This window comes from Mandrillus leucophaeus, unplaced genomic scaffold (genome assembly GCF_000951045.1).
Source record: "Mandrillus leucophaeus isolate KB7577 unplaced genomic scaffold, Mleu.le_1.0 Scaffold349, whole genome shotgun sequence".
Classification (NCBI taxonomy): Eukaryota; Metazoa; Chordata; class Mammalia; order Primates; family Cercopithecidae; genus Mandrillus; species Mandrillus leucophaeus.
In genome coordinates this window covers 1285217-1303654 of record NW_012103687.1, presented here as the reverse complement: position 1 = coordinate 1303654, position 18438 = coordinate 1285217, and the positions used below count along the sequence as shown (strand labels likewise).

The window sequence follows — 18438 nt, the reverse complement described above, 5'->3', positions numbered from 1 at the left end:
AGCACAAACATTCATTGCAGGCTGAAAAGTGATAATGGAAGAGAAAGGAGTTTATTAAATCCCTAGACACAACCAAATCCATGAGCAGGTATGAGAGATGCGGGCTCAGCTGGCCCAGTCCCACAGGGGTCATCCCTCTTTTGATGGAAATGATCACATGAGGGTTCCCCAAGTGGTGTTGGGGGACCATCCAGATGGAGGGAACTGGCCTCCCAGGGTTCCCTGCTGCTTGGACTGAGCCAAAGTTAGAGGGATGGAAGTCTGGTCCAGTCCTTCCCAGCAGCATCTCCAGGCTCCTCCTTCCTCTACTGGGGCTTCCTCTCTCCTCCCCAGCACCATCATTGCTGCCTCATCTCCTGTCTCCTCCCTGTGCTCACCCTGACTCCTCCCTCTGCTCCAAGCCCAGCCTCTGTAGAGCAGCCAGGGCCCAGAGACTTGGGCAGAAGCTTCTATCCCACCAGCTGCAGAACCTTCCCTACAGAACCAGGCCAGTCCCTGTGTCTCGTATTTGTAGAGATCCCAATCCCCCTCAGATGCCAGGTGGGCTCTCTGACCCTAGCTGGGAAACAAGCCCACAGTGACCCAGGCTGTTGGCATATGGACTTCAAGCTGGCTAGACCCCACTTGACTGCATCTCCCTGGCCAACTCCAACATCCGGGCTGGGAGTCTGAAATCCTAGTTCCCTTTGCCCATTCACTTCCACTAGATTTGCTTCTAAACTCCCTGTGCCTCAGCTAGTCTGCCCACCAGAATCAGCGACGGGCATTTTCCAGGGCTGTAGTGAGGGCCCTGGAACTCTCTCTCTCTCTCTCTGAGCCTCTGTTTCCTCATCAGTAGTGGGAGCTAGAAGACCCCCTGCCAGGTGGGCCAGTCCATGACATCTACAGAGGGAGCAGGAACCTCTCCTATTTCCTGGAGAAGAGCTGGGGTGGAGGCTGCAACCCATGATCATCAGAGGAGGTGGGGTCTTCAAGGCTCCCAGGGACCCCTTAAGCGGGGGTCAGAGTGACTTCAGGGGTCTTATTGTTTGATCCAGACAGAAGATGTTTCCAGTTGTGAAAAATGACTTCAGGGACAACAAGGACAGAGATCCCCCTCTCTGGACACCAGTGGTTGATGTGCCTGGAGTACTCCTCGTACCAGGCAGGGGAGAGAGTCCTCGACAGAGGAAGTTTTAAGTGTCACCTAGATTTGGGGTCTCGGGGCCTGTATCAGGGGTAGGTGATGTCACAGTGAGTTGATGCTCTACAGCCCCTTCCCTAGGAGGTGGCAGAGGGAAGAGCTGGGGGTCATCTGAGGTGTGAGTGAGTCCAACCCTGAGGGTCTTCCCAAGCTGCAGGTGCCTGGGTGTAGAGGGAAGAGGTTCTGGTCAGACAGGTCTGGTGTTGAATCCTGGTCCATTTATTCATTTGGTCAAGAAATACTCATGGAGGGCCCACTATGTGCCAGGTGCCACGTCAGGTGACTGGGGACACAGTGTTGAGTGGGACAGTTGGCCCCTTCACGGCTGGAGGTATGATATTCTCAAGCCGGGACTCAGGGCTCTACGATTGTATGTCAGATATACAGCCTCTCTGTGCACGTCTCCAGAGACTGGTTTCCTGGAGTTCCAAGTGACAGCCATCATTCATTCGCCTTGAATGCGAAAGTTAGAAGAGCATCCAAAAACGTAGTGACCCAGATCAATAATATTTAATGCAATATTTTCAAAAATCAAAATTAATGCCCAAAAAACCCACAATGCAGAAAATTTCAGGATCTGACTCACCCGCCTCAGTGGTTTCCCTCTCGGTCCTACCCACAGTCCCACAGGTGAGTGAGTGACCACGGGAATGCAAACCCAGAGTCAGGTTCCTGCACCCCCTTCTGCCCGGCCACCAGAGCCCTCCCCTGGGTCTCCACCTTCCTCTTCTGAAGAGCTCCAGTTGGTTAGTGCTCAGGCTTCTACTCCTGGTCTCTTCTGCCCCCTACTGGACTCTCCCCTTCTAGCTGCACTCCAGGCAGCTGGTGGAGGTTAAAGAACAGAAACCTCCCAAAACTCCACCTTCCAGTTCCAGGCTGGCTCCACCCCATGTCCAAAAAGTCTGGTCCTCCCAGGTCTCTAATTGCTATTACTAAGTCCCGGGGTGCAGTCTTTACACCAAGTCGCTGCGCGCCTCAGGCAAGAAACTCTCCCTCTCTGAGCCTCTGTTTCCACATCAGTAGAAGGAGCTAGAAGGCCTCCCTGCCAGGTTGACAAGTCTACTCTGTGACATCTACAAAGGGAGCAGGGATCTCTCCCATTTCCTGGAGGAGAGCTGGGGTGGAGGCTGCAACCCAGGATCACCAGAGAAGCTGGGGTCTTTGGGGTTCCTGAGGACTCCTCAGAGGGGGATCAGGAGCTGCAGAGCCAGCTTCTACCTCTAGGGACTCAGAGATCCAGAACCTTTGTCACTTCCTCAGCCAATACTTGTCATCCTGTGCCTCAGACTCTCCCAGATCCCAACAGTGAGAAGCTCAAGATGAGACAAGAAAGACCAGCCAGCTTGAATTTGGGGATGGTGGGGAGTGGGGAGCTGGGAATACCTGGACCTGGGAGAGAGGAGTCTGCAGTGCTTGCAGGTGGAGTTTCTGGGACGTGGGGGCTGTAGACTGGGCAGGGGACCGACCAGCAGGAGGCCAAGGTGGGGGACACCCTCAGACATGGAGCAGAGTAGAAGCAACTGGATGGGGTACACCCCTCTGCTTTGAGAGAGAAGGGCCAGGGCGGGACCCAGAGGGCTCTGCAGAGGCACCACAGACCCTCAGCAGGGGGGTCCACCAAGCAGGACAGCTGGACTTGACCTCCTCTGCCCAGGCCTGGATCCAGCCCTTCCACATCTCAGTCCAGGAGGGCAGGGGGCAGGCCTGGGTGGCCAGAGCTGCAGCTGCACCTGCTGGGGAGGCCTAGTCCAGTCCTCTAGGGTCCCCAGCCAGACTCGGATTTCCGACTACAACCACCATAGGAGGATGTGGTCTGCGGTGGCGACGTCTGCCCAGAGGCCACAGCAGGTGCAGGGGTGGGGGTAGGGGCAGCAGCTGGGGATGCTACATTTAGGGACAGCCCCTCTTTATCCCCAAGACCTGGGACTTTCCCTGGAAGGAGCCACAGCTTCTGGGTCCTGAGCAGTGGGTAAGTGTCATACCCACAGAGGGCTTGGGAGGGAGCAGCTTCAGCCTAGACCCTCAGGGTAGACCCTTCCCCAGCCCCCATAACACAAAGAGCACAAGAACAGAGGCAGGAACAGGCCAAGCTCCCTGGTGGAGAAGAAGGTGTGCTGGACCAGGGGTTTCCTAGGGCCCTCCCTTGTGCCCTGAATGATGTATGTTAGGGCACCTACACAACGATACAGATCAGTGCCTTGCCTATCTCCAAGGACAGGGATGTGTGGTGATTATTTGTATAATCCAGCCCCCAGCGCCTGGGCCTCAAAAGTTGCCCAAGCAATACATATAAAGATCCAGCCTGGAGATCTTTGAAAACTGATTCGATGAGTCAAACCATTAAGCCATGAACACCATCCTCAAGTTCATCTCTTTCCTCCTCCTCCTCCTCATTATCATCACCTTCAAGAACTGTGAAGGGTTTGAGATTTCATCCTATTTGCAGACTAAAATGTAAGCCTGCCACAATGTCATGGATGCTGGCAGAAGATACAGGATTCCTGGGTCAGAAACAATGGACAGTCTGTCTTTCACAACAATAGCAGTTGCCAAGGTATCAGCATTGTCTTGCACCAGTTCCACAAGGTGATGCAAAGGCGGCCATGTGACATCTGCATGCCAGAGCTCAGGGATCTTAAACATTTTATACTTTACAGTAAGCATATCTGCCTTTTGCTCCAAAGAGAGGCACTCTCTGTACCTTCCAAGGTTGTTCACTCTACAAACATCCTTGCAAAGATAATCCACAAGAAAGGCAATCAGTGCCTTTGCCCGAGAAACATGCAGAAATGCAGAGATCCATAGCAGACCACTGTCTCCCAACAACCATCAACTTTATCAATGAAATGAAGTCTTGGGCAATTTATCTGTTACCACAGCCCTCAAAAATATCTGGCTTGATTGTCACCAAATGTATCAGGGAAGTTAAGGAGTATCTGACTCAAAATATGAACCAAGCAATTCTCAAAGGGGCCTCCCAAGAAATTCACTTTAGGAAGTCCTACAAGGCTCCTCTGAGAGTTGCTAAAACAAAACATTGACAGCCCTAGAGGGCTGCAGATCCGAACTCGAGCAGATATTTTTAAAGATTTTGTGGCAGAAAAAGTAACTGGAAAGCAAGAGGGCAGACCCTCACTGCAGTTCTGTAAGGTGACAGAACAGGGGCCTTTCTCACCAGAGTATGGGGTCCTGAAGATCTCAAACATTTTTATACTAGGTTCTCAGGGGCAACAGAAAAGATGGGAGCGGTGAATGGGGGGTAAAGGAATGCAAATGACACAAGGGGCCACATGAAGCAAAAGAGGTTTATTCAACCAGATTTAGTCCATGTTTAATTGAGCAACTCCTTTGTGATGAGCTCTGGGTTTTCCCATGCACCAAGCAGTATGTTACCACCTAGACCCAGAGAGCCATGTCATCATCAGGAAAGCACGCCCTAGTGTCATGCAAGGACCAGGCCTCAGATTCCGACTCCAGCCCTACCGCCTCTTGGCCCTGTGACATTAAAAAAGTAGGGAATCAGCCTGAGCAGCATTTCCTCATCTTCAAATGTGGGGGACAGTAGATAATCTTAGCTGCCAGAATTAGTGCTTGTAAAGCACCAGGGCTAAAGAACATTGCTATTATTACTGTATTATGCATCATATTCCCATATCATAGTCAAAAAGGACCCCAACTCAAAGCAACTGCCATTCCTCTCCTCCTCCACCACTGCTGAATGGAGCCAGACATGAGTATTCTAGGTGGAGAGACGAATAGAAATACAGGGGACGAGCCCCTTCCTAGATCCTAGCGCAGCTTGCTCCTTACTCAAGAAATTACATTGGGCCCTGCATTCATGTTCTCTGGATGGTAATTTTCTCACCTGTAAAACAGAGACACTTGCCTCAATGATGCCCCACACGTTGTTCTGAATCCCAAAGTAAGGAACAACAAAAAGAGAACCAGGATTTGTTCAACACCCACTGAGTGCTTAGCAAACACATAGTTTCTTTGACCCTCACAACCTTCATGCTGCAGAGGAACTCTCCCCATTTTACAGATAAGGAAACAGAGTCCCAGGGGTAACCTAGGTCTGGATAGACTCCACATTTCTGATTTCACAACTCTTCCTTGCCTGAAGGATATAGAATCACTCCCTGCAGGGCTCTTGCCCGACTCAAGAAAGGGCCACAGGGTAGCCGGCCGGGCTTAACCTAGCCAAGAAACGGCTGGTCCCAACTGGCTGGAGTGCAGTGTGCAGTCACGCAGCCTGGAGGACTGATCAGAAAAGAAGCCACAGCTCCAGCCCCAGCCCCAACACCCTGAGCTCAAGCCCTTGGGGACTCCTGCTGGGCAGCTCTCTAGGCCCTAGGGACATGCTCCACAGACCCAGGCTGCCCTTTGGGAAACGGGGAAGGGAAGTGAGTCAGGTGTGCACCACCCAGGGCCCCAGAGGCGGGGCCAGGCAGGCAGCTGTGGTGGGAGGCAGTTGAGCCTTGGATTGTGTCCGCATCAGGGCAGTTGGTAGATGCCCCTCTGGGAGAGATTCCCAGGGGTAACAGCCATGGATGAAGGGCCTGGGCTAGGGACAGGGACCAGAGCCGGTCCAGGGAGAGGACAGAGCCAACAGACTGGGGCGCACTGTAACAGCTCTGCTGGCAAGAGGGACCTGGGCAAGGCCCTCCAGGGAGCCCACGCTGAAAGTCGGGTCAGAGGTGCCCCTGACCTTGAGGGCCAGTGAGACCCAACAAAGGCCAAGTGGGTCGTGAGACCCCTGAGGAGCTGGGTCCTGGTCCCAGGCAGTGCTGACCCCTGCTGCTGCTGGGTCTGGCCATGGTCGCCCACGGCCTGCTGCGCCCAATGGCTGCACCGCAGAGCAGGGACCCAGACCCTGGAGCCTCAGTTGGAAGCAGCCGATCCAGCCTACAGAGCCTGTGGGGCAGGTAAGGAGCGACAGATTTCAGGGAATGTGGGGGTCCTGCGGCAGAGCTGGGAAAGGTGACCAAGGGGAGACAAGCCAGAGGAGTGAGGAGGAAGGTTAACCCCTAAGAGGGGCCTGGGCAGACACTGGCTTTAACTAATCGGTTGATATTTGGTCCATCACAGATTTGTTTGAATTATTGTTTTTAATATCATATTAAGATATTATTTTTCTTGATTTCTGGGTTTTCTAACCCTACTTACATTTTGCACCAGGGTCAGTGCCTCAATCACCTAGTCCTAGTCCTCTGGGTAGGGCAGGAACAGAGGCAAAGACAGGACATCCACAGGGGGTGATGGTCACTGTCCCCACAGGATGCCCAGGCCTGTTCTTCTTCCTCCTCCTCCTCCTCCTCCTCTCTGCCCATGTGCCTCCTGCCCTGTGAGGGCAGGGGCCATTCCCTGGAGAAGGCAGCAAGGGCTTGGCTTGGTCTCCCCCAAAGCCGTTCATTCACCGACTTGCACATAAATGCTTGCTGGGGCCAGGCTCAGGGACACAGGGAAGGTGGGCTGAACCGAGGGGAGCTGTCCAGTCATCGGAACAGGCCCATGTTTGGAGCAATAAAGGGAGAGGAGAGCTCCCTCTGGGATGATGCCCAGGCTGGTCTCACAGATCAAGGGGCACTGACTGGTGATGGGTGCCCCCAAAAGACAGAGCAGTGTCAGAGGAGAGGAGAGCACAGGATGAAGCTGGGAGCTCCTGGGTGACTGGGAAGGGGAGGAAGGAAGACCATAGGATCCGTGCCCCATCCCCAGAGTCCAGGACGAGTCCTTGGATGGATTTAGATAGGAGACTGATTATCAGAGTCGCATTTGTGTTTTTGGAAAAATTAGCACTGGATAGGAGGCTGATATGAGGACTGATTAGAGGAGAGAGGAGAGGGGGTGACGGCCAGGTCCAGGGTAGGTGCGGAGCCTGGAGGAAGTCGTGGGGTGGGGAGGACACACAGATCCAGAGCACCCAGGTGCCCAGTTTCCTATGAAATGGGAGCATGAAGCTGAAGTGAGGGATGAGCAGAGGGGAGCAGACACTCTCGGGGACTGTCTATGGGCGTTGAAATGTATAACCATTTTAGTAATAGGCGGCGAGTCAAAAAACAGAGTGTATTTATCTAAATTGGGCAATTCCACTTCTAGGAATTTATCCTAAGGGTGTGGCGGGGAGGGGAATAATCAAAGCTGTAACCAAATGTTTATAACAAGGGTGTGTTAGCTTAGCATTATTAATGATGGGAGAAAACTAGAAATAAACCAAATATCTGAAAGGGTGTGAAAAAACGCAATTGTATTTGGCGGTTGTTGTTGTTGTTGTTGTTTTGAAACAGAGTCCTGCTCTGTTGCCCAGGCTGGAGTACAGTGGCATGGCCACAGCTCACTGCAGCCTCAACATCCAGGGCTCAAATGATCCTCCAGCCTCAGCCTCCTGAGTAGCTAGGACTACAGCTGCAGGCCACTATGCCTGGTGAATTTTTATTAGGATTATTATTATTTTAGAGACAGAGCCTCGCTATGTTGCTCAGGCCTGTCTCAAATTCCTAGGCTCAAGCAATCCTTCTGCCTCAACTTCCCGTGCTGGAATTACAGGCGTGAGCCACTGCACCTGGCCCAACTGTGTTTTTAAAGTATATATGCATTTTCAAAAACCTCTCTGAAAATATAGAAAAATGTCAAGGGTGTGTCTGGCTGCCTGGTGGGATTTCCCCTAATTTTAATTGTGGCTTTATAATTTTCTGGTTTTGTGATGTTGTTCACAAAGAGAGACATTTCTTCTAATACAATTTTTAATACAAGAGTAACATACTCATGTACATTACTTTTTGCAATAAGTACATTACAAAATGTAATGACTTTTGTACATTACTTTTTTCTTGCTAAAAAAAAAAAATTTAAGCAGAGAAGTATACAAAGTAAAAACAGTGCCTCTTCTTACCATCTCCCACCTCTTCCCAGAGATAGCCACTGTCAGGTTGGTCAATATGCTTCCAGAACTTTTCCTGTGTTGTATGTGTCCCTGAAAATACACACACACACACACACACACTTGGTGTTGGGATTTTATTTTGCAAAAATAGAGCCATATTCTGCATATTACCAACTTTTAATCTATTATTGACACCTTCTGTATCAGTCCATATGGATTAACCACATCCATTGCTTATAAACTTTGCTTTATAAGCAAAGTTTAGATGAGCCAAGATTTATTTCCACTCAAAAATCTAAATGACAAATGATGCTGCAGTGGAAATTCGTGTGTGTGTGTGTGTGTGTGCAAAGTGCACTTATATATCTCCCCAGGATAGATGCCTAAAAGTGGAATTGCTGGATCAGAGAACGTACTTTTGAGATGTTATAGGTGGTGCTTCCAAAAGTCTGTGTCCACTCACTCTGGTGAGTGGTAGTGCCTTCTCTCCTACATTCTTGCCAATAATGCAAAATTGAATGTATTTATTGTTTTATTGTGTATTTTATTACTGGTGAAATTTATTTTTTATATTTTTATTTATTGGATTTATTTCCTCTGTGGTCACCATGTTGCCCGCTTTTCCATTCTGTTGTTTTCATCTTTTTATATATTTATAATATATTGGGATATATTTGGGATTTTAGCCACTTGTTTAACATATGCATTGCAAATAATTTTCCCTGGTCTGTTTTACGGGTCTTTTGTTTATGGGTCTCCCACCATAAAACTGTCGTAAATTTTTGTGTCGAACTGGTTTAACCTTTTATGGTTTCTGTGACCTCCGCCATGTGTAGGAAGTTGTCTTTATTTCAATATTATAAAGTCATTTTTCTATCTTATTGTGGTACTTTTGGTGTATTGGTGTTTTATTGTTTTTTTTTCTTTACTTCACCTGGAGTTTATTTTTGTGGATGTAGGAATAAAACCTTATCTTCCAAATAGGAAAGTCAATCATCACACCTTTGTTGAATATAAATGCAGCTTTACTCAACTACTACACATTACTGATTTGTTACATTCTTTCTGTGGTTCTCTTGGTTTATTGATCTATTCCCACACCCAACCTGTTTTGGTTATTTTAGCTTTATAGTATGTTCAGTATCTGGTAGGGAAAGAACCTGTCACCGCTACTTTTTCTCAAAATAGTCATGTCTATTACCCGTCGTTCTTAAGAATTAGACTGCAGAATCGGTTCCCTAATTTTCAAAAATCATTCTTTTGGTGTTATGTTTGTAATATCAGAGAATATGGGATTAATTTGAGAACTGCTATATTTATAATGCTCAGTGGTGTTTTTGTCCAGAGACATGACGTACTCTCCATTCACTCAGAGAAGTGGTTTAATATTTTATTCATGCAAATCTTGCACACTTTGTTTTTTACTCATAAAGCGTTTGTAAATATTTTATTGAAGTTACAAATTTTTTTCCCAATTTCATATCCTAAATGATTACTGTTTCTATAGCAAGGAACCCTGTTAACTTCCGTATGTTACTCTTGTATCCAGCCACTTTAACTCTTGTATTAATTCCAGCAGTTCTTCAGCGGATTCTCTGTGTGTGTGTGTTTAGCCAACTATCACACCATTTGCCAAAAACAATTTTCTCTCTTTTTCTCTAATATTTATACATCCTCTTCTCCCCGCTTTATGTCATTTCATTGGCTAGAATCTATGGAATATGTTAAATAATAAAAGTGAGACTAGACAACCTTACCTTGTTTCTGATTCTTCAAATGTTTTGCCTTTAAATATGAAGGTTGCAGTAAATTTGGGGAGATATTCTTCGTTAAGAAAGTTTTCTTCAGTAACTTAATAAAATGCTAAATGTTTGCTTTCTTTATGTGAGAAACAAGTGTTGAATTTATATTACTATTATATTAAATTGTTTCAAAAATCTGCTGCACACGTCTTAAATACAAATGTATTAAATACAAGCTGCTGTTGAGATGAAAATTGCTGGCCCCGTCACAATGGGTATCTTGCAATGTAAATAAATTCCCTTGGGAAATAAAATCAGATTTGGAAAAGTCTGAGGATTCTTGCCATCATGAACTCTTAGCCTGTGACCTGGGTGTTTTTCTTTTTCTCTGGGGGATGTTAATGGTATCTTGTGTCATGCTAGGATGTCTAGGACAGAGAGCAATACAATGAGGGGAAGGCATTCTGCGATGTCCCCATACCTCTGGCTTGAAGAGTAACTTGCTGAAGTGAGGACTCTGTGGAGGAGCAACGTTATATGGAAATAAGTTTAGTTGGGATCTATTGAGTTGGAAGTGTCTACAGAGCATCCAAGCAGACGTAAGTTGAGGAGGCAGAATATATGTGAATCTGGAGCCAAGAAGAGAGGTAAGGGCTGGAAATAGGGATCTAAGACCCCTGGACAGTTGTGAGTGTGCACAATGAGGGTCAGATGCAGAGAAAATTAGGAGAATACAGAGAGCAGAACCCAGGATGGGGATCTGGGAGTCGGCAGTTGGGCATGGGCCTGAGAGAATAGGAAGCCGAGGAGGAAAGGGGGCAGTCTCCGACACCAAGGAGGGGAGAGTGACTAGAAAGAAGAACTTCTTGCAGAGACCTAAGGGGACTGGGGAAGAACTGCAGACTGAACTGGGACAAAGCACTGTTGGCCTTAACCAAAGAGATTTGAGGGAGAGATGAGGCTGAGAGCCAGGCGACCCTGCCATGTCCCAGCATAAAAACAGTACCTGACACAGATGGATGCTTGGGAGCTGTTGTTGGATGAATGAGTGGACAGATGCATGGATGGATGGGTGATATATGGATGGACAAACAGATGAATAGATGAACAGCTGGATGGACAATTGAATGGATGGGTAGATGGAAAGAATGATCTGAGAGATCAGAAAAAGCTTCACGCACAAAGTGGGACTGAACTGCGTCTCCATGGGTAGAAAGCAGAGGACTATCCACTTGAGTCAGGAATGACCCAGTGTTCTCAATATAGGGAGAAAGCCAGCCTAGCTTGACTGGGGACACTCATGTGGGGGACTCAGAGGCCCTTTAAATGAGGTCAGACGAGGTTGGACGGGTCGAAGCCAACTCAGCACTCCTCTGCCACACTGCACAGGAGGGGATGTGTCACTCTGGGAGTTGCTGGGACCTATTGGTCCCAGTGTTGTCATCAGCACTCACAGCCTCAGAGAGGAAGGACACACACTGGGTTGACTCCAAGGCTGTGGGTGGCACTTGCCTTGGACAGGGGACAGGCATGGGGAAACCTCTGGGGGACTGGCCACCCCCCTGCCTCATGCCTAGGTCCCAGCCCCGCCTACTGAAACCCTGTGCCCATCATGCCCAGCAGGCTCCTACTGTAGCCCAGCCCCCAGGGAGCAGACCCCAGGTGCTGGCCCCGGGGGTTTTGGTCTGAGCCTCAGTCACTGTGTTACATCTTCGGTGCTGGGACCCAGCTCACCGTCCTAGGTAAGTGGCTCTCAACCTTTCCCAGATTGTCTCACCCTCTGCTGTCCCTGCAAAATCTGTTTTCTCTCTATGGGGCTTCCTTCCATCTGTCCTCCCAGCCTTAAGCACTGACCCCTACCTTTCTCCATGGGGCCTGGAGGAGGCGCGTTAGTCTCGGGGTAACTGGCAGGAAGGGCCCCCACAGTGGGAGCAGCTGCCTTCAGGTTCCAAGAGCTGGATGCAGCCTGGTCCCGGGGCCTGAGCTGGGATTGGGCAGGGTCAGGGCTCCTCCTCTCTTCCAGGGCAGATGTCTGAGTGAGGGACGGAGGCTGGCTCTGATCAGGGGCCCTGCAGTGGCCTTAGGGACATTGCCCAGTGACCCCTGGGGTCAAGGCCAGAGGCTGCTGGGGTGGGCCTGGGGGCTGCTGAGTCTCATAGTCTAGGGGAGTAGCCCCAAGAACAGCTGAGGGTCTAGGCTGAGGACTCGATGCCTATCCAGCCTGGGAGGGCCACATGGGGGCCTGGTGACACAGGGGTCACCCCAAGCGGAGACGAGTGGAGGGCACAGAGAGAGCTCTAGGTCTAGGCTGCAACTCTGTGGTCTGTGCTGGGTCATGAGGACATGGGGACACAGACGGACGGGTGAGACTGGGGGAGGTGCCAGAATCTGACCCTCCCAGGACAGTCACCAGAAAGGAGAGGGTGTCTTAGGGCAGAGATGTGTCTGTTCCTAGAGCCCCGTCACCTCTGGGGCTCGGTGTTTCTCCGTTCACGGATCAGACTCCTGCTTGCCTCAAAGGGCATGTTAGACTCAGGAGATGACCACAGGGGAGCAAATGAGGGGTGCAGAGAACTCCATGGCTACCACGCGAAGTTTGGGGTCATCAGAGGCTGCTGGGGTGGACCAGGGGGCTGCTGAGTCTCATAGTCTAGGGGGGCAACCACAAGACCAGCTGAGGTGAAGGGTTCTGTAGTCGGGCTCGTGGACACAGGAGACATCTCAAAGCCTCAGAGGAGCCCCGAGGCTTGTCTAGGTGGAGCCCACTCCTTGCCAGGAGAGCCAAGTGGGCTGGGTGGGGGCAGAGCCCGGTGCCTGTGAGGGGTAGAAAGCTCCAGTTCAAAGCAGGCTTGGGCCTCCCCACGCACTGCCTGCCAGGACAGTCCTACGGGCTGAGCAGGGGACCCACAGTTCAGAGGAGGCTCTAGGTCCCGGAAGAATAAAGTGGGTGGTGGAGGGGGTGTCTAGGGGTGGAAATGAGGGATCCAGGGGTCAAGGCCACATTCTGAACTCAGACTCCAGAGATCAGAGAAGGAACACAGCCTGCCCTGGGTATATGGGGAAATCGAGGCTGTAGAGGAGAGGGGCTGGACCAGGACACCTGGGAAAGGTGACTTGGGAGGGCTCCTAGGAAGGTACAGAGCTGTCTGCCCTCCACAGGGCATGAGTGGAAAGGACGGGGAAAGGAGAGAAGGAGAGAACCTCGAGTGGACCGGACGGCCCCACTGTGAACCCTCCCAGAGACTTTAGACAGAGAGAGGGGCTCCACAACACCCCGATGTTCTGTCTGCCCTCTCTCACCCCCTTCCCTGTTCAAACAGGTCAGCCCAAGGCTACCCCCTCGGTCACTCTGTTCCCGCCCTCCTCTGAGGAGCTCCAAGCCAACAAGGCCACACTAGTGTGTCTGATCAGTGACTTCTACCCGGGAGCCGTGGAAGTGGCCTGGAAGGCAGATGGCAGCGCTGTCAACGCGGGAGTGGAGACCACCAAACCCTCCAAACAGAGCAACAACAAGTACGCGGCCAGCAGCTACCTGAGCCTGACGTCCGACCAGTGGAAGTCCCACAAGAGCTACAGCTGCCAGGTCACGCACGAAGGGAGCACCGTGGAGAAGACAGTGGCCCCTGCAGAATGTTCATAGGTTCCCACCCCTCACCCCACCCACGAGGGCCTGGAGCTGCAGGATCCCAGGAGAGGGGTCTCTCTCTCTCTCTCTCCATCACAAGGCATCCAGCCCTTCTCCCTGCACTCAATAAACCCTCAATAAATATTCTCATTGACAATCAGAAATCTTGTTTCATCTCATTTTTTCCTAACTTCCTAGCCTTCCCAGGCATCTCAGTGTGGGGTACAGGAAATTCTGCATCTAGTGTCAAAGTTACCCAAGAGGAGGAGGCTCACAGCCTCCCAGAGTCATCTCCCCAAAGGGTCCTTCCTCTCCCAGTCACCCCTCCCCCAACTCTCCACTGTACCCCTGAGCCACCAGCCTGGCATCAGTTCAGACCAGTCCCACACCTTCCTCAATTTTACTTCTCAACAAAGACCTGATCATGTAAAACCCAGCATTTCTAATGTGCCATCTGTGTCTGGTCATGTGTCTGGGCTGAAGGGTCTCCGCTCAGGGACAGGGGGCAATTCCAGGTGAGATCCCATGTCACCATCATCCCACACCCCACCCAACCTGCCAGGGAACCGGGTGAGCTCCCTGTGCCAGTGGGAACCGCAATCCAGGGCAGAAAACTGTCCTGCAGTCTTTGCCCAACTGGGAAGGGACAGGGGCCCAGTGGGAGGTTTGCTGGGGGACTGTGGGGAGATTCAGGAGAAATGAAGGGGATCCCCGGAGACCAGATGTGGGTTAGAGGGAGCAATAATGGAAAAAGGACACCTTTGACTCAAGACCATGGTACCAGCAGGAACAGAAGCCGAAATTCCCCATTGCATACGAGGAACCAGTCAGGAGGGTGTTTCCTGGGTGAGTGGTAAATAACTGTGCCGCCATTGGGAACTCGTAAAAACATTGGGAGAGGAATCATGCAGATGTCTTTGTAAGGCTTCCACAATGCACACTGGCTGAGGAAACACACTGACAAATCCTGAACTACGGAACCAGTTTAATATGATGAACCATAGCATATCCAAAAGCATGGTGATCTCCTTCTCCAGCTTCAGAAGACCCAAAATACTCTGAAAGATACCAGTGCTTCCTGGAACTAGTTTGGGGAATATGGGGTGAGGTTGATGCATAAGATATTACAGGTGTGCGATCACATGGCTGTGGATTGGGGATCAGGCTCAAGGTTAACACTAGCGTGGGGCTGGACGTCAAGCATGAATGGTGTGAACTACTAAGTCAGGCCCAGGTAGAGTTAAGTTTCTGACTGGTTTGTGGATGGATCTTGATGATAGTCAGCCTCCAGGAGCAGGAGGATGTGGGGAAATTGAGAGAACATGAGAAAAGTCACCAATCCAAGCTCCGCATCTATTGATTGCCTGGGGGAGGCTATGTCAGAGTCGAATTCAGGATGAGCTTCAGGGCTGGGTCAGGCTGGATAAGAGCTGAGTGAACGCGGGCTGACAGCTCCAGGCAAGGCCTGGCATCCGTTAGGAGTCAGACCCCACAAACCCTCCTGCCTGCGGAGCACCCTCTCCCTCCCTAGCTCATGACGGTGCAGCCTCCCTACCCAATCCCATGTACACCTGCTGCCTCATCTCAGAGACTTCTCAACTCATCCCAGTGTCTCTGGCAGCAGATGATCTTGGCCTCCCAGGTGTGGAGACCCCAGCTGTCTTGGTGAGTCTTCAGTGCCTGGGTACTCTCAGACCCCTCGTCTCTGCCTCCAGCACATCAGGCATGTGGCAGCTGCCTTCACCAGACCTGCTGGGTAGTCCTGACAGGCCAGGGACAGAGCCTGCAAAGACAGGAAGCTCTGCAGTCACAATGAGGCAAAGAATGGGCCCCTTACAGCTTGATCACAGCCACACCTGATCCAAATCCCAGCCTCTCATTAGAAGAACACTTGAGGGTTCTAGTTGCCACAGCACCTGTCTGAGCCCATTTCATGGAGGGGAAAACTGAGACCACCAAGGGCCAGATCCATAGCCCTGCTGGGTATAAAGCCATCCTCAGCAGCTGCCTGACCTCCTTTCACTGTGTTGTAAGTTTCCATTATGGAAAACTTTGAACACATACATAAGGAGGCAGAGGAATAATGATGCCCCCAAGTTCCCATCACCCAGTCCCCCAAATAAGTAATTCACAGACATTACTGACCTACACATGGCAGAATAACCCCCACATTACACAATACTTAGTAACAAATACCAGAAATCACATCTTTTCAGCTGTAAATATCCCATTTCTATGCCGGAAAGATATGGGCTTAAAAATAACTACAATATTATTACCAAACCTAAATAGAAATTATCACTAATTTCCTAATACCAAGAAATAATCACGGGCTCCTCAAATGCCTCACAAATGCCAGAAGCATACTGACTCAGTTATGTGTTGGTGCCGTGGTTATTTTGGGGTTTTTGGTTGCTTATTTGAGAATTCAATATAGCATGAACTGGTGATGGGTGCATGTGCTGTTAGGCTGCTTGTCACTGGTGAATATCTCCAAATTACTCTAGTGCTTCCTGGAAAGGCAGGAGCTGCAGGAACTGAGAGCTGTCTGGGGACCTTCCCATGGTTGGAATAAAGCCACACCTCACAGAACAAGAACCCAGGACTATCATCTACTTCCGTTTTTGTTTTGTTTTGTTCTTTTCTGCAAAATGGTTAGAGCTTGGAGGGACATAACTGGACTCAGAACAGACATTGCAAAATAGCTTCCAAGGACATGGGGCTGCTAACAGCAAAGTCACCCATGTCACACTGCCACTCTTGTAGTAATGTTAGGTGCACAGGATGGTCAATAGCTACATCTCTCAGATGGGAAGGAAGGCAGAGGATTGAGGCTTCAGTTCACTACCTTCTCATGAGCGCTGCAGAGTGTCTTTGAAGCCAGGGGTCTACAGCTGGGCTCTGTTCACCCAGGAGTGAGCTGCATGCTCTAGGAAAGAGCCACTTTGCACACAGATGATCCAGGACCCAGCCATTCTTTCAGGGTGAACAATTCATGTCTTCTCTCATGGTGAACTCTAGAATTCGAGTCATCTAATGTTTTGGAAGCCACTGCCATTATATTTGATGATAATAGGTGGCCATCAATGAGAAATATTTTCCCAGGGGGAGTCACCCCAGTGGCATCAGACTTCTCACATGGCCCCACGAGATTAAATGGCTCCTATTAGTCAGAGGATAACACGGTCTAACTTATCATGTCCCTTTCTTATTTGTCTTCTATGTCTTTCTTGCCCCAGTCCTCGGATCCCCGATTGATCTCCCATCCCTTAGTGAGAGGTGGTATTTGGAGACCACATTCTGGAGGCTCCCTCATGTCCCCCATTTGAAAAAGACAATGACAGCCACCACCCCAGCTGTCCCACCCACCATGACACCAGATTCAGTGCTGCAGGGGATGCTCCCAGGGTTACCCTAACACATGTGCCTGGCATTTCATATTGGGACCAGCCAGGCCTCACTGACCAGGCCTAGCCAACTAGAACTCCTCCAGAAGGTGGGGCTGAAACCCACCAAGGTTCCCAGAACATTGCAACCAGCCTCTCCGTGGGAGGAGGGGGCACCCCTTGCATCACCCCATGGTGTTACCAAAAGTGGAACTATGGGTTGGTTCACCTTTACAGAGAAGAGCCCACCTATCCCATCTGTGGAAATTCACTCCTTAGTGACACTAATGCCCTCCAATAAATTCAATCCTGGACCTGACTGATGGTTGGCACAAAAACCAAATCTAAGATCCCAATGTCCTCCAGAAGCCTGGACTTCCAGGGATCCTGCTGCAGGTCACAGGATGTCACCGGTCCTCTTCTCTCTGTGGGTTGAGTGGGGGGGCCATGTGGACTCCCTCATGAGCAGATGCCACCAGGGTCACTGGCCCCAGCTTCCTCCTTCACAGCTGCACTGGGGGCTGGGGGTAGGGGCGTCCCAGGGAGGGTTTTTGTATGAGCCTCTGTCACAGTGTGGGTTATTCGGAGGAGGGACCCGGCTGACCGTCCTAGGTGAGTCTCTTCTCCCCTCTCCTTCCCCACTCTTGGGACAATTTCTGCTGTTTTTCTTTGTTTCTGCGTCTTGTCTCAACTTGTGGTCAGGCTTTCTCCCTGGATCCCAGGCCTGAGCAAGGACCTCTGCCCTCCCTGTCAGACCCTTGCCTGCCTCAGCAGGTCACTACGACCCCTTCACCTCTGAACACAGCGGGAGGGGACTGTATAGAATGACTTCCTAAGCCCCATTTGTCTGTCTCCTCTCTGTCTGTCTGGCTAGCTGGCGGGCTGGCTGTCTCTACATCTGCCAGAGGAAGGCTGGGTCTCTAAGCGTTCTTCTGTTCTGGTCTCCTCAGTCTGGGTTCTTGCTAGAACAGCGTTGCTCTTGGGTTACTTCCCTTCCATCTCCTGGGGAATCAGGAACAAGGGGTCCGAGGGGGGGACTTCTTGGAAGACTTTAGACGGACCCAGTGCCCTCGGGGCTGCTGCTCAGGAATCCCAGGGCTGGGACCCAGGACCAGAATCCAGACTCAGAGTGAGGTAGGAGGTGGATGGGCTGCCCTGGGTGTCTGGGGGCTGCCAGGGACTGAGCCCTGAGCCAGCCTGAGATTCAGGAAACCCAGTCAGGAGGGAGAAGGGAAAAGCAGACTCTGGATACCAGAAAGCCAGGGAAAGGGTCTCCGAAGGAGAGGATGTGAGGAAGGGGCAGGCTCCTGGGTCTCTTCAGGACATATCCCCTGTGCCCAGGGGGATCAGAGGGGGCAGAGTACACAGTGGGAAAGCCCCCCTGCTATGACCAGGTAGCCGGGATGTGGGGTGGATGCCAGAAAAGACCCCGTGGAATAAGAGAAACCCCAGGACAGCAGACACACTCTCTGACCTCTCAGGCCCTTGCCCCACACACAGGCTGCAGAACTCATGTTTGGCTGGAACAGCCTGAGGGACCAAAACGCCCCAGCATCCCACAGAGCAGGGGAGCCAGGCCAGAAAAGTAACCTCAGAGGTCGCTGTGCAGGAGAGACACA

General features: G+C 50.8%; 2 gene segments (V, D, J or C); both read left to right on the top strand.

Annotated features, from left to right (window-relative positions):
• Window positions 1-13869, top strand: part of LOC105546086 — a 619418-nt gene extending 605549 nt beyond the window's left edge. Inside the window, 3 exon segments of the V gene segment in view lie at window positions 5829-5838; window positions 11538-11550; window positions 13129-13869. Coding sequence covers window positions 5829-5838; window positions 11538-11550; window positions 13129-13448 — 343 coding nt within the window.
• Window positions 1-18438, top strand: part of LOC105546087 — a 237444-nt gene that overhangs the window by 212712 nt on the left and 6294 nt on the right. The window contains 2 exon segments of the V gene segment in view: window positions 14807-14811; window positions 17392-17431. Of these exon segments, the coding sequence occupies window positions 14807-14811; window positions 17392-17431 (45 nt within the window).